The sequence below is a fragment of the Podarcis vaucheri genome (assembly GCF_965113315.1).
Source record: "Podarcis vaucheri genome assembly, chromosome: 12".
NCBI classification, from domain to species: domain Eukaryota; kingdom Metazoa; phylum Chordata; class Lepidosauria; order Squamata; family Lacertidae; genus Podarcis; species Podarcis vaucheri.
In genome coordinates, this window is record NC_138750.1 from 63,187,140 (window position 1) to 63,202,111 (window position 14,972).

The 14,972-nt window shown below is 48.0% G+C and overlaps 1 protein-coding gene across 2 annotated transcripts; it reads right to left on the reverse strand.

Annotated features, from left to right (window-relative positions):
* Positions 1 to 593: 593 nt before the first annotated feature.
* On the reverse strand, positions 594 to 14,344 carry LOC309515023 (uncharacterized protein). 2 transcript variants are annotated; one of them, XM_082192613.1, is made up of 8 exons: positions 14,103 to 14,302; positions 10,137 to 10,190; positions 9,804 to 9,860; positions 8,434 to 8,526; positions 7,464 to 7,517; positions 7,133 to 7,189; positions 3,436 to 3,528; positions 594 to 1,074 (listed from the first exon to the last, which is right to left on the reverse strand). In XM_082192613.1, exons 1-8 carry the CDS (start codon positions 14,163 to 14,165, stop codon positions 847 to 849), a joined length of 699 nt encoding a protein of 232 aa, XP_082048739.1. In that variant the 5' UTR covers positions 14,166 to 14,302; the 3' UTR covers positions 594 to 846. The 2 variants fall into 2 exon arrangements, with proteins under 2 accessions (XP_082048739.1, XP_082048740.1); XM_082192614.1 differs by lacking the exon at positions 594 to 1,074 and having other exon boundaries at positions 3,337 to 3,528; positions 14,103 to 14,344.
* Between the last annotated feature and the right edge of the window lie 628 nt (positions 14,345 to 14,972).

Sequence of the window (14,972 nt, forward strand, 5' to 3'; positions counted from 1 at the left end):
ATGTGGGACAAGAAGCTACATTTAGAACAGGATACGGAACAACATTGGTTCAACATTGGGAAAGGAGTACGGCAAGGCTGTATATTGTCTCCCTGCTTATTTAACTTATATGCAGAATTCATCATGTGAAAGGCTGGGCTGGATGAATCCCAAGCCGGAATTAAGATCGCCGGAAGAAATATCAACAACCTCAGATATGCAGATGACACAACCTTGATGGCAGAAAGCGAGGAGGAATTAAAGAACCTTTAGAAGAGGGTGAAAAAGAAGAGCGCAAAATATGGTCTGAAGCTTAACATCAAAAAAACGAAGATTATGGCCACTGGGCCCATTACCTCCTGGCAAACAGAAGGGGAAAAATGGAGGCAGTGAGAGATTTTACTTTCTTGGGAATGGATTAATCTGTTTTGCATTCCTTTCTATGGGAAAGCGCACTTTGGTTTTGGGACGCTTTGGTTTTGGAACGGACTTCTGGAACGGATTAAGTTTGTAAACCAAGATACCATCGTATGCTGTGAATCCCCTCACCCTGGCATGTTCCCAAATTCCAGAATCCTCCTCCCCAGCTGCTATTTTAAAAGAAATAAAAATACTGAAATTATTGATTATTTATTGCATGTTTTGTTAATTAGTTAATGGACTGCTTACATGTCAAAATGTCTTCCAAGCAGCTTACAAGGTTACAATCGGTGATAACACATAATTTGAAAGGCACACTAAAATACTTCCAGCAACATGTTTAGCTGCGATTCCTGTATGGCAGGGGGTTGGACTAGATGACCCTTGGTGTCCCCTCCAGGTCTGTTCTTCAGCGTCCAGAGAGGACTCTGCGCCCTGGGTGGGGGCTCAGGCTTTGGGAGGCAGAGTATCTTCCTCGCTGGAATCTCCCTCGGACTCCGAGTGGCTCCCGGTCCAAGTCTCGTTTTTGCTCCCCTGGGCAGGCGGAGCCACGATCATCAGCCCCGAGTAGCAGCCCCGGCAGACGGCCCGGGCACCCGAGCGCTGCTTCCCCCTGGCCCGCGCTGAGGCAGCCCCCCTGGCGGACCTCTTCGTCCTGAGCTGGAACAACAGCTCCTGCAGGGAAAGGGGAAAGAAGGAGGTAGGAGACACTCCAACAAACTTCGCCCCCCTCCCTGCGCCCACCAAACTGCTTTGATCGGCGGAAACAACTCCAGGTTTCACTTCACACCTGTTCCACACCTGAAAGCAGCACAGAGTCTGCGGAACTCCCTGCCTCTTGATGCCAACCAAGCACCTTCGCCGTGCTCTTTTTGGCACCCGCTTAAAACCTTCTTGCTTGGGCATGCCTGTCCGGATGCTTAGAAAGTCAGGGTTTCTTTCAGGCCTTCTTTTAGTATTTAACTTTCTGCATGTTTTCAACTCCCATCATGGATTTGTTATCTTTATCTTTTGTAAACCATCAGCTATATTTTGGAAGCTACCAGCATGAGTCTGACCAAACTGCGGGAGGCAGTGGAAGACAGGAGGGCCTGGCGTGCTCTGGTCCAGGGGGTCACGAAGAGGTGGACGCGACTAAACGACTCAAAAACAACAGGAAGTGTGCCACAAACAGAGGGCGGGATGAGTCCTTACTCTCTCCTGCAGCCTCTGGAAGGCTCAGATTTGCCATCCCCTCAACATGGAATAATCCCCTTCCTTGCCTTCAGTCCCACAAGGACTCCTATTTCAGCCGTCAATGAGAGCCTTGCCAATCTGGGCAAACATCTCTTAGGCTGGACTCCCGACAAGACAGGGATTCCTTCTCCACCACCCCAGGGCCAGACATACCTGCAGAAAGCGATCTGGGTCGTATAAAAGCGGCTCTTCTGTCTCCGCAGGGCGCTGCAATTCAGGATGGCATAATGCTTAGGCCAAGTGGAGGGGTGGACGGAAGAGAGCATTTCCTGAGAGAGGACCCCCCCCACAGCTGTCCATCTTCTGTCCTTGGAGTGGCAAACCAGCTGTGGGTTAAGACGCAAAGCCAGAAGCGGGCACTTCCTCGTTTGCCAAGGAGCAGCTGGCTGTGCAGATGGCACCAACTTGCCCCCACATTTGAAAGCAGCACAGACCCTGTGGAACTCCCTGCCTCTTGATGCCAACCAAGCACCTTTGCCGTGCTCTTTTCGGCACCTGCTTAAAACATTCTTTTTTGGACAAGACTGGGCAGATGCTTAGAAAGTCAGTGTTTGATTCAGCCTGTTTTAGTATTTAACTTTCCGCATGTTTTCAACTCCCATCGTGGATTTGTTGATTAATTTATTGTTTCATTTCTTGCAAACTGCTTTTAAAAAGAGATTAATCAAGCAATATATAATTGTTACGAAACAAACAAACAACCCGCTGTGGAATCTGTTGAGACGATGAGCATGATGGGACCTAATAAAAGCCTACAGTGGAGCTCAATTGTTTCATGTGATTTATTAAATCATGGGGAATGGGATTACTTGGGGAGGAAGCACTAAGGGGGTGGCCCTGGGGCGCAGGAGGTGCAAATAACCATTGGGTATTAAAAGAGGGTGCAGGAGAGGCCTGTCGACGGCCACTAGCCACAAGGGCCACGCTTTGCCTCCGTAGTCAGAGGCAGAGATGCTTCTGAAATACCTGTGCCCAAGAAGTGTGCTCCATGATCACTGCAGATGGTGACAGCAGTCACAAAATTAAAATACGCCTACTCCTTGGGAGAAAGGCGATGGCAAACCTAGACAGCATCTTAAAAAGCAGAGACATCACCTTGCGAACAAAGGTCCGTATAGTTAAAGCTATGGTTTCCCCAGTAGTGATGTATGGAAGTGAGAGCTGGACCATAAAAAAGGCTGATCGCCAAAGAATGGCTGCTTTTGAATTATGGTGCTGGAGGAGACTCTTGAGAGTCTCATGGACTGCAAGAAGATCAAACCTCTCCATTCTGAAGGAAATCAGCCCTGAGTGCTCACTGGAAGGACAGATCGTGAAGCTGAGGCTCCAATACTTTGGCCACCTCATGAGAAGAGAAGACTCCCTGGAAAAGACCCTGATGTTGGGAAAGATGGAGGGCACAAGGAGAAGGGGATGAGAGAAGATGAGATGGTGGGACAGTGCTCTCGAAGCTACCAGCATGAGTTTGACCAAACTGCGGGAGGCAGTGGAAGACAGGAGGGCCTGGTGTGCTCTGGTCCAGGGGGTCACGAAGAAGTGGACGCGACTAAACGACTCAACAGCAACAGGAAGTGTGCCACAAACAGAGGGCGGGATGAGTCCTAACTCTCTGCTGCAGTCTCTGGAAGGCTCAGATTTGCCATCACCTCAACCTGGAATAATCCCTCCTTGCCTTCAGTCCCACAAGGACTCCTATTTCACCCGTCAATGAGAGCCTTGCCAAGCTGGGCAAACATCTCTTAGGCTGGACTCCCGACAAGGCAGGGATTCCTCCTCCCGCCACCCCAGGGCCAGACGTACCTGCGGGCTTGGATCCAGTGCTGGCAAGCTGGGCATATGAATCTGAAAGCGATCTGGGTCGTATAAAAGCGGCTTTTCTGTCGCCACAGGGCGCTGCAATTCAATATGGCAAAATGCTTAGGCCAAGTGGAGGGGTGGGCGGAAGAGAGGATATCCTGAGAGACGCCCCCCCCCAGCTGTCCATCTTCTGTCCAGCAAACCAGCTGTGGGTTAAGACGCAAAGCCAGAAGCGGGTACTTCCTCGTTTGCCAAGGAGCAGCTGGCTGTGCAGAGCGCTGATTGGCTAGCTTGGGTGGCACTCACATCAGCCATTCCCCGCCCACAGGGGATATTTCCCAAAGCCCCCTTTAAAACCCTGAAGAATTGGCATTTGAGAAAGAGGTATGAGCACTGCAAAAGAGCATCTGCCCAGACTGGAATCTTTCCCCCCACTACAGTGGTCCCTTGGTTCTCAAACGCCTTGGTACTCAAAAAACTTGGAAACCAAAAACTGCAAACCCAGAAGTAAGTGTTTCGGTTTGCAAACGTTTTTCGGAAGCCAAACATTCTTCATTTTGACTGTTACACTGAGGTCTGTCTGTTTTTGCTATCTGTTCTGTGTTTTTGTGCCTTTTTCTTTTCGTTTTTGTGACTGTGTGGAACCCAGTTCAGCTACTGATGGATTGTGTGACTGTAGTACATTGTTTATTGCTTTCCTTTTATGGATCAATGGTCTCGTTAGATTGTAAAATTCATGTTAAATTACTGTTTTAGGGGAGAATTTTTAATGTCTGGAACGGATTAATCGGCTTTGCATTGCTTTCAAGGGGAAACGCGCCTTGCTTTTGGAATGCTTTGGTTTTGGAACAGACTTCTGGAACGGATTAAGTTTGAGAACCAAGGTACCGCTGTATTTCTATGACTCTTCCTTCATTTACCTTTTCAAATCCACTAGCTGCCAGTTTGTCTCTGTGTCCACAGAGGAGCAGCTCAGAGACCAGCGCTGCACCTCTCCTCCTCTCTGTGGAAAACTTTTGTGCTTACCTGATGAAGAGGTGTGTGACAACTGGAGCAGTACCTCCGCTGATTTTTTCTCCGAGCCTGTTCACGGAGGAAAAAGAGCATCAAAGTTCTGCCCCTGTTCCCAGCCAGCCCATGGCTCTTGCAAGAACAGGCAGAGAGAAATCTCCGCCCAGGAGCCAAAAGAGAATCAGGGACAGGGCAATGTTTCCAGGCCATCTACTTGGGCTGCCAGATTGTGAAGCTGACCCAGTGGATATCAAGGGGGCTTTTTATGGCAAGGGTCTCTGGACAAGGCAGGGGGGCTCCCTCTGCCCACTTTCCAGCCCCCACAGCCCCAGACATACCTGTGCGCCTTGATCCCCGCCTAGCAAGATGTCCTCCACCGATCGGACCTTTCTCTTGGAAGCCTCCTGCAGAAGGAGTGAAATGGGGAGTGCCGGACAGTCACACAACAGGGCATTGCCGTTCAACCTTCTATAATACTGAGACCAAGCTCGGTTGTGGGAGAAAAGGAAGCTTTTCCCAAGAGGCTCCAGCAGTCCTCCGTCTTCTCTCCTTTCAGGGATGGCCCTGCTGTGGGTTCACAATCTCTGGAGACACAAACCCAGAAGCCACCGGCTCCCCCTGTGTCAAGGAGAATCTGGCAGCGCCGAGTGCCGATTGGCTAGCCTTGGTTGCCGTCAGACAAAGCTGTGCAGCAACGAGGCTAGGATTTAGTCTAGGGGGCAGGCACACCAACCTGCCCCCACATTTGAAAACAGCACGGAGCCTGCGGAACTCCCTGCCTCTTGATGCCAACCAAACACCTTTTCGGCACCTGCTTAAAACATTCTTTTTTGGACAAGCCTGTCTGGATGCTTAGAAGGTCAGTGTTTCTTTCAGGCCTTCTTTTAGTATTTAACTTTCCGCATGTTTTCAACTCCCATCATGAATTTGTTATCTTTATCTTTTGTAAACCATCAGCTATATTTTGGAAGCTACCAGCATCAGTTTGACCAAACTGCGGGAGGCAGTGGAAGACAGGAGTGCCTGGTGTGCTCTGGTCCAGGGGGTCACGAAGAGGCGGACACGACTAAACAACAACAGGAAGTGTGCCACAAACAGAGGGCGGGATGAGTCCTAACTCTCTCCTGCAGCCTCTGGAAGTCTCAGATTTGCCATCACCTCAACCTGGAATAATCCCCTTCCTTGCCTTCATTCCCACAAGGACTCCTATTTCACCCGTGAATGGGAGCCTTGCCAAGCTGGGCAAACATCTCTTAGGCTGGACTCCCGACAAGACAGGGATTCCTCCTCCACCACCCCAGGGCCAGACGTACCTGCGGGCTTGGCTCCGGTTCTTGCAAGCTGGGCATATGAATCTGAAAGCGAACTGGGTCGTATAAAAGCGGCTTTTCTGTCGCCACAGGGCGCTGCAATTCAGGATGATATAATGCTTAGGCCAAGTGGAGGGGTGGGGGGAAGAGAGCATATCCTGAGAGACGCCCCCCCCCAGCTGTCCATCTTCTGTCCAGCAAACCAGCTGTGGGTTAAGACGCAAAGCCAGAAGCGGGTACTTCCTCGTTTGCCAAGGAGCAGCTGGCTGTGCAGAGCGCTGATTGGCTAGCTTGGGTGGCACTCACATTGCCATTCCCCACCCACAGGGGATATTTTCCAAAGCCCCCTTTAAAACCCTGAAGAATTGGCATTTGAGAAAGAGGTATGAGCTCTGCAAAAGAGCATCTGCCCAGACTGGAATCTTTCCCCCCAATTACAGTGGTCCCTTGGTTCTCAAATGCCTTGGTACTCAAACAACTTGGAAACCAAAAACTGCAAACCCAGAAGTAAGTGTTTCGGTTTGCGGACAATTTCAGAAGCCAAACATTCTTCATTTTGAGTGTTACACTGAGGTCTGTCTGTTTTTGCTATCTGTTCTGTGTTTTTGTGCCTTTTTCTTTTCGTTTTTGTGACTGTGTGGAACCCAGTTCAGCTACTGATGGATTGTGTGACTGTAAAGTTAAAGGTAAAGGGACCCCTGACCATTAGGTCCAGTCATGGCTGACTCTGGGGTTGCGGCGCTCATCTCGCTTTATTGGCCGAGGGAGCCAGCGTACAGCTTCCGAGTCATGTGGCCAGCATGACTAAGCCGCTTCTGGCGAACCAGAGCAGCGCACGGAAACGCCGTTTACTTTCCCGCCGGAGCGGTACCTACTTATCTACTTGTACTTTGAGGTGCTTTCAAACTGCTAGGCTGGCAGGAGCAGGGACCGAGCAACGGGAGCTCACCCTGTCGCAGGGATTCAAACCGCTGACCTTCTGATCGGCAAGTCCTAGGCTCTGTGGTTTAACCCACAGCGCCACCCGCGTTGTACATTGTTTATTACTTTCATTTCATGGATCAATGGTCTCGTTAGATTGTAAAATTCATGTTAAATTGCTGTTTATGGGGTGGTTTTTAAAGGTCTGGAGCGGATCAATCAGTTTTGCATTGCTTTCAATGGGAAAACATGCCTAGCTTTTGGAACGCTTTGGTTTTGGAACGGACTTCTGGAACGGATTAAGTTTGAGAACCAAGGTACTGCTGTATTTCTATGACTCTTCCTTCATTTACCTTTTCAAATCCACTAGCTGCCAGTCTGTCTCTGTGTCCACAGAGGAGCAGCTCAGAGACCAGCCCTGCACCTCTCCTCCTCTCTGTGGAAAACGTTTTGCTTACCTTATTAATAGCTGTGAAGCAACCGGGGCAGTACCACGGCCAATCTTGACTCCGAGCCTGTTCACGGAGGAAAAAGAGCATCAAAGTGCCGCCCCTGTTCCCAGCCAGCCCATGGCTCTTGCAGGAACAGGCAGAGAGAAATCTCCGCCCTGGGGCCAAAAGAGAGTCAGGGACGGGGCAATGTTTCCAGGCCATCTCCTTGGGCTGCTGGATTGTGAAGCTGACCCAGTGGATATGAGGGGGGCTTTTCTGGCAAGGGAGTGAGGGGTCTCCGGACAAGGCAGGGGGACTCCCTCTGCCCACTTTCCAGCCCCCACAGCCCCAGACATACCTGGCGACTTGGCAAGGAGTCCTCCACCGATCGGACGTTTCTCTTGGAAGCCTCCTGCAGAAGGAGTGAAATGGGGAGTGCCGGACAGTCGCACAACAGGGCATTGCCGTTCAACCTTGTATAATACTGAGACCAAGCTCGGTTGTGGGAGAAAAGGAAGCTTTTCCCAAGAGGCTCCAGCAGTCCTCCATCTTCTCTCCTTTCAGGGATGGCCCTGCTGTGGGTTCACAATCTCTGGAGACACAGTCCCAGAAGCCACCGGCTCCCCCTGTGTCAAGGAGAATCTGGCAGCGCCGAGTGCCGATTGGCTAGCCTTGGTTGCCGTCAGACAAAGCTGTGCAGCAACGAGGCTAGGATTTAGTCTAGGGGGCAGGCGCACCAACTTGCCCCCACATTTGAAAACAGCACGGAGCTTGCGGAACTCCCTGCCTCTTGATGCCAACCAAACACCTTTTCGGCACCTGCTTAAAACATTCTTTTTTGGACAAGCCTGGCCGGATGCTTAGAAGGTCAGTGTTTCTTTCAGGCCTTCTTTTAGTATTTAACTTTCCGCATGTTTTCAACCCCATCATGAATTTGTTATCTTTATCTTTTGGAAACCATCAGCTATATTTTGGAAGCTGCCAGCATGAGTCTGACCAAACTGCGGGAGGCAGTGGAAGACAGGAGGGCCTGGTGTGCTCTGGTCCAGGGGGTCACGAAGAGCCGGACACGACTAAACGACTAAACAACAACAGGAAGTGTGCCACAAACAGAGGGCGGGATGACTCTTTACTCTCTCCTGCAGCCTCTGGAAGGCTCAGATTTGCCATCACCTCAACCTGGAATAATCCCCTTCCTTGCCTTCAGTCCCACAAGGACTCCTATTTCACCCGTGAATGGGAGCCTTGCCAAGCTGGGCAAACATCTCTTAGGCTGGACTCCCGACAAGGCAGGGATTCCTTCTCCACCACCCCAGGGCCACACGTACCTGCGGGCTTGGCTCCAGTGCTGGCAAGCTGGGCATATGAATCTGAAAGCGATCTGGGTCGTATAAAAGCGGCTTTTCTGTCGCCACAGGGCGCTGCAATTCAGGATGATATAATGCTTAGGCCAAGTGGAGGGGTGGGGGGAAGAGAGGATATCCTGAGAGACGCCCCCCCCAGCTGTCCATCTTCTGTCCAGCAAACCAGCTGTGGGTTAAGACGCAAAGCCAGAAGTGGGCGCTTCCTCGTTTGCCAAGGAGCAGCTGGCTGTGCAGAGCGCTGATTGGCTAGCTTGGGTGGCACTCACATTGCCATTCCCCACCCACAGGGGATATTTTCCAAAGCCCCCATTAAAACCCCGAAGAATTGGCATTTGAGAAAGAGGTATGAGCACTGCAAAAGAGCATCTGCCCAGACTGGAATCTTTCCCCCCATTACAGTGGTCCCTTGGTTCTCAAACGCCTTGGTACTCAAACAACTTGGAAACCAAAAACTGTGAACCCAGAAGTAAGTGTTTCGGTTTGTGGACAATTTTGGAAGCCAAACATTCTTCATTTTGAAGAATGTAACACACTGAGGTCTGTCTGTTTTTGCTATCTGTTCTGTGTTTTTGTGCCTTTTTCTTTCGTTTTTGTGACTGTGTGGAACCCAGTTCAGCTACTGATGGATTGTGTGACTGTAAAGTTAAAGGTAAAGGGACCCCTGACCGTTAGGTCCAGTCATGGCTGACTCTGGGGTTGCAGCGCTCATCTCGCTTTACTGGCAGAGGGAGCCGGCGTACAGCTTCCGGGTCATGTGGCCAGCAGGACTAAGCCGCTTCTGGCGAACCAGAGCAGCGCACGGAAACGCCGTTTACCTTCCCGCCGGAGCGGTACCTACTTGCACTTTGAGGTGCTTTCAAACTGCTAGGTTGGCAGGAGCAGGGACCGAGCAACGGGAGCTCACCCTGTCGCAGGGATTCAAACCGCTGACCTTCTGATCGGCAAGTCCTAGGCTCTGTGGTTTAACCCACAGCGCCACCCGCGTTGTACATTGCTTATTACTTTCATTTCATGGATCAATGGTCTCGTTAGATTGTAAAATTCATGTTAAATTGCTGTTTATGGGGTGGTTTTTAAAGGTCTGGAGCGGATCAATCAGTTTTGCATTGCTTTCAATGGGAAAACATGCCTAGCTTTTGGAACGCTTTGGTTTTGGAACGGACTTCTGGAACGGATTAAGTTTGAGAACCAAGGTACTGCTGTATTTCTATGACTCTTCCTTCATTTACCTTTTCAAATCCACTAGCTGCCAGTCTGTCTCTGTGTCCACAGAGGAGCAGCTCAGAGACCAGCCCTGCACCTCTCCTCCTCTCTGTGGAAAACGTTTTGCTTACCTTATTAATAGCTGTGAAGCAACCGGGGCAGTACCACGGCCAATCTTGACTCCGAGCCTGTTCACGGAGGAAAAAGAGCATCAAAGTGCCGCCCCTGTTCCCAGCCAGCCCATGGCTCTTGCAGGAACAGGCAGAGAGAAATCTCCGCCCTGGGGCCAAAAGAGAGTCAGGGACGGGGCAATGTTTCCAGGCCATCTCCTTGGGCTGCCAGATTGTGAAGCTGACCCAGTGGATATGAGGGGGGCTTTTCTGGCAAGGGAGTGAGGGGTCTCCGGACAAGGCAGGGGGCTCCCTCTGCCCCCCACCTTCCAGCCCCCACAGCTCCAGACATACCTGGCGACTTGGCAAGGTGTCCTCCACCGCTCGGACGTTTCTCTTGGAAGCCTCCTGCAGAAGGAGTGAAATGGGGAATGCCGGACAGTCACACAACAGGGCATTGCCGTTCAACCTTCTATAATACTGAGACCAAGCTCGGTTGTGGGAGAAAAGGAAGCTTTTCCCAAGAGGCTCCAGCAGTCCTCCGTCTTCTCTCCTTTCAGGGATGGCCCTGCTGTGGGTTCACAATCTCTGGAGACACAAACCCAGAAGCCACCGGCTCCCCGTGTGTCAAGGAGAATCTGGCAGCGCCGAGTGCCGATTGGCTAGCCTTGGTTGCCGTCAGACAAAGCTGTGCAGCAACAAGGCTAGGATTTAGTCTAGGGGGCAGGCGCACCAACTTGCCCCCACATTTGAAAGCAGCACGGACCCTGCGGAACTCCCTGCCTCTTGATGCCAACCAAGCACCTTTGCCGTGCTCTTTTTGGCACCGGCTTAAAACATTCTTTTTTGGACAAGACTGGGCAGATGCTTAGAAAGTCAGTGTTTGATTCAGCCTGTTTTAGTATTTAACTTTCTGCATGTTTTCAACTCCCATCGTGGATTTGTTGATTAATTTATTGTTTCATCTCTTGCAAACTGCTTTTAAAAAGAGGTTAATCAAGCAATATATAATTGTTACGAAACAAACAAACAACCCGCTGTGGAATCTGTTGAGACGATGAGCATGATGGGACCTAAAAAAAGCCTACAATGGAGCTCAATTGTTTCATGTGATTTATTAAACCATGGGGAATGGGATTACTTGGGGGGGGGAAGCACTAAGGGGGTGGCACTGGGGCGCAGGAGGTGCAAATGACCATTGGGTATTAAAAGAGGGTGCAGGAGAGGCCTGTTGACGGCCTGTGTCTTGTGGCATGCCGAGATGTTGCGCACATGACGGATGGGCTTTGCGGTTTGCCTCCTTTTCCCCACACAACCTTGCAGCGGCCTGTGAGGGGTGAGGCTGTGGTGGGTTTGCCAGTGGAGTAGCCCTTCCCTGAATTTTTTTGGGGGGGGGCACAAGACTTCTTGGCGCCCCTAGTTGGGGGTGGTCTTGCTGGTGGTTCATTCTGGACATGGAGAGACAAAGTGCATCATCCTAATCTGTGATTCTGTACTTGGGGTCCGGAAAAAAGAAGGAATGGCAGAAGGGTGAAACCAGTATCTGCTGGGAGACAAAGGATGAACAAGTACGTGATATACTGGGCAATAGATATTGGTCAAGATATAGACACGGAAGCACGGGAACGATTGTGGAATATGGATATAAAATTTACAGCATGTTATGGTTTAAGAGAAAATTATATGAAAAAGATATATCAATGGTATCTGACACTGAGTAAATTGGCAAAAATCTATAAATGTAATTCAAGCAAAGTGTTGGAAATGTAAAGAGAAAGAAGGTTCTTTTTATCATATGTGGTGGTCTTGTAGTAAGGTCAAAGCTTACTGGGAAATGATATATAATGAATTGAAAAGGATGTTTAAAACAACCTTTGTAAAGAACAACCAGAAGCCTTTCTTTTGGGAATTATAGAATTACAGAACTACCTAAAATGTATAGAAACTTATCCATGTTTCATGTACAGTGGCAAGAATGTTTCTTGTCCCAAAGTGGAAAGAAGCAGAAGTCCCAGCAAAGGAAGAAGGGATACAAAAACTTATGGAATATGCAGAAATGGCGAAACTTACCTGAAGAATAAGAAATCAAGATAACATTTTTTTAATAAAAGAGTAAAAATGGTTTGTTGAATATTTACAGATAAATTATAAACAGATAAAAACACTGGCAGGTTTATTGTAATAACCTGCGGTTTCATAGGAGTATATATTTAAAGACGATTAATAAATGAGCAAATTAAATTTGGATATGCAGAAGATGTTAAAAATAAATTTAAGGAAAGAGGGGGAAGGAAGTCAAAATGTCAAATGTCAAAGTGATTGTAAAATTAATGAAAATTAGTGAAATGTATAAACTTGAAAAGAAAGAAAAAGATGAGATTTTAGCAAAAAGAAAAAAAGAAACAATTTCTGCTGCTTCGTTGTGGGTGGGTGTTGACATGATAGTTCAACAGAAGAGCCTATGGTGTTTGCCTTTCATTGGGGCCTGGCTATGGGGCTCCTTTGCATCCAAATTTCACGAATTGCTGTCCAGAGTTCCTGGAAGAAGGTGTGTGTTATTGCACAAGCCCTGCAGGCAGCGGCAGGGTCAGGTAAATATCAGAAGAGGTGATGGACAGTCAGTCCTCTCCCTCCCGGCTGTGCCTTAGGATGGGCTCAGACTCGCAGGTCATATTGGCTGCGTTGGGGCTCAAACCGAGGAAGAACCGCTAACAGTATAAAGGGCATCGGAGCACGCGCAGAGTGCTTTCGCCTCTTCTTCGCTGAGAAACCACAACCGATGCCACTCTCAGAACTGGAAGGCACAACTTCCACGGCTGAGAACCCAGAATTTCTTTTGGTTAGGAACTAAGAGAATAAGGAACGTCTGGCTGCTGAAACAGGCCAGGGACCCACTGAGCCCAGTATCCTGCTCTCACAGCAGCCAGGTGCTTATGAGAACCCCACAATCAGGATTCGACCACGAGAGCCCTCTCCTGCCCCACCGCTTGCAAGGCAGGAATAAAGCGTTTTTTGTCAAACGCACTTCGCGTATTATGTATTCTCTCTCTCTCTCTTTTTTAATTGACTTAAGAAAATTATACAGACAGCAAAACGAAGAAGTCCAAATTAACATTGCCTTCTGCTAATAAGAAATAATAATAACTATTACAATAATGAAAATACTAAAAATACATTTACTTCCCCTTTTGAACTTCTCTTCTTGTTACAAAATATTACTATTCTATAAGAATCTATTATAACCTTTGCTGTCCCGTTTATTATTTTATTTCCCAAATTCAACCTAACCCTCCCCTCCTCCCCACTGCTTCCCTTCACCTGCGTGAGATCTTTCCCAACATAATATTTTTTTCTAGTTGCTTTAACAAAATAAAATAACATGAAAACTAATAAATTATAATTACTTCTTTTGTCCTTACATGCTTAACAATTGCCTATGAAGAGTTCTGCTTTAACACCATATTTCTTCATGTATTCCCCTATGCATTCCTATTCTGTATAGAATTTTTTATTGGTGCAGACCCTGGTGGATGCCGTCATTTTTGCCGTCATTTTTGCCATTGTGTATTCTCATAGGTGTCTAAGATGAAATATTATCTGGAAGCGGCACCACGAACAGAATAAATGCCACACACAGGAAGAGCAAGGATGTAGTTTGAGTGCCTCACTTGCAGTTTTACAAATCATTTAACGTGTCAATACAAAGGGAAGCTGTTAATATTGCAGTTGTTGCATAAGGGATTATTATTATGACTGGAATGTAATTGAAATTAATCAGATTTTGGAACACAGAAATAAAGAAAATCATCAAACCATCAACTCTATCATGCAGGGGGCCACCTCATCTAAATTATATAATTTGGTTGAATGACTGGTACTACGAATTGTAGTATAAATTGGAATTGTTATAATGAGGCTATTATAGGATCGTGGTTGAAAACTAATAAAAATATTATAAAAATGATGGAATATTATCTTGACCGTGGTCTTTTCTAGGTTCTTGTAAAGCCATCCAAGTTGATGGCCATGGCTGCCTGTTGTGGCAAGGAGTTCCGTAGTTTAACTATCTGCTGCATGAAGAAGAATGTCCTTTAGTCCATTCTGAATCTTCCAACCTTCCGTTCGGCGCCTACGGGTTCTAGTCTTTTGAGAGAGGAGGAGAAGTTTTCTCCATGATTTTACAATGTCGCCTCTTCCTCTCCTTATCTCTAAACTAAAAAGAGAAGAAGGGAAACTTTTCTCTGTCTGCTTTCTGTTCTCTGTGTGCATACATTTAAAATACGATAAGAGGAATAAGAGCATTGCAAAAAATAAGCTCACCTGCCCTGTGCCAGCAGCTGCAAAGGCGAAGAGAGAGGCCAGGACCAGCCAAAACGTCTTCATGGTTGCCAGTTTGACTCTGTTTTCAGAGCCTAAAGCTGGAGGGACGTGGACATGAGGAGTCCAGGAATGTCCCTCCCTCTTTCTCTGGCCCTGGACCTTGACTCTTCGTTTCCAGTAAATTTGAGGGGGGTTGGACAAGCAGGAAATCTCTGCCATGAGGACCTGTTAGCAAAAACAACTTAACAACTTGCCCCCACCTGTTGAATTCCACAGTTCTTTCTTTCTTTCTTTCTTTCTTTCTTTCTTTCTTTCTTTCTTTCTTTCTTTAGTATTTATATACTGCGAAAAGTCAAAGCGTTGAACAAAAATAAACATAAAATAAAACCAAAGTAAATAAACCACAGGCATGGAAGGCAGTGACTGGAGCTATTTATGGTTAAACAAGACAGAGTTACAAAACATGGACCCTATTATATCAAGGGAAAGTACTGAAAGTATTCAAATGCCCTAAATCACTCTATCAGCCATCTATGTGATGCTTAAAAGTATACAGTGGTACCTTGGGTTACATATGCTTCAGGTTACAGACTCCGCTAACCCGGAAATATTACCTCGGGTTAAGAACTTTGCTTCAGGATAAGAACAGAAATCGTGCTCCGGCAGTGCGGCAGCGGGAGGCCCCATTAGCTAAAGTGGTGCTTCAGGTTAAGAACAGTTTCAGGTTAAGAACGGACCTCCAGAACGAATTAAGTACTTAACCTGGGGTATCACTGTATAATGAAGGAGCCAGACAAACCTCCCTGGGGAGAGCATTCCCCACACGGGGAGCCACTGCAGAAAAGGCCCTGCTCTCGTGTTGCCGCGGGC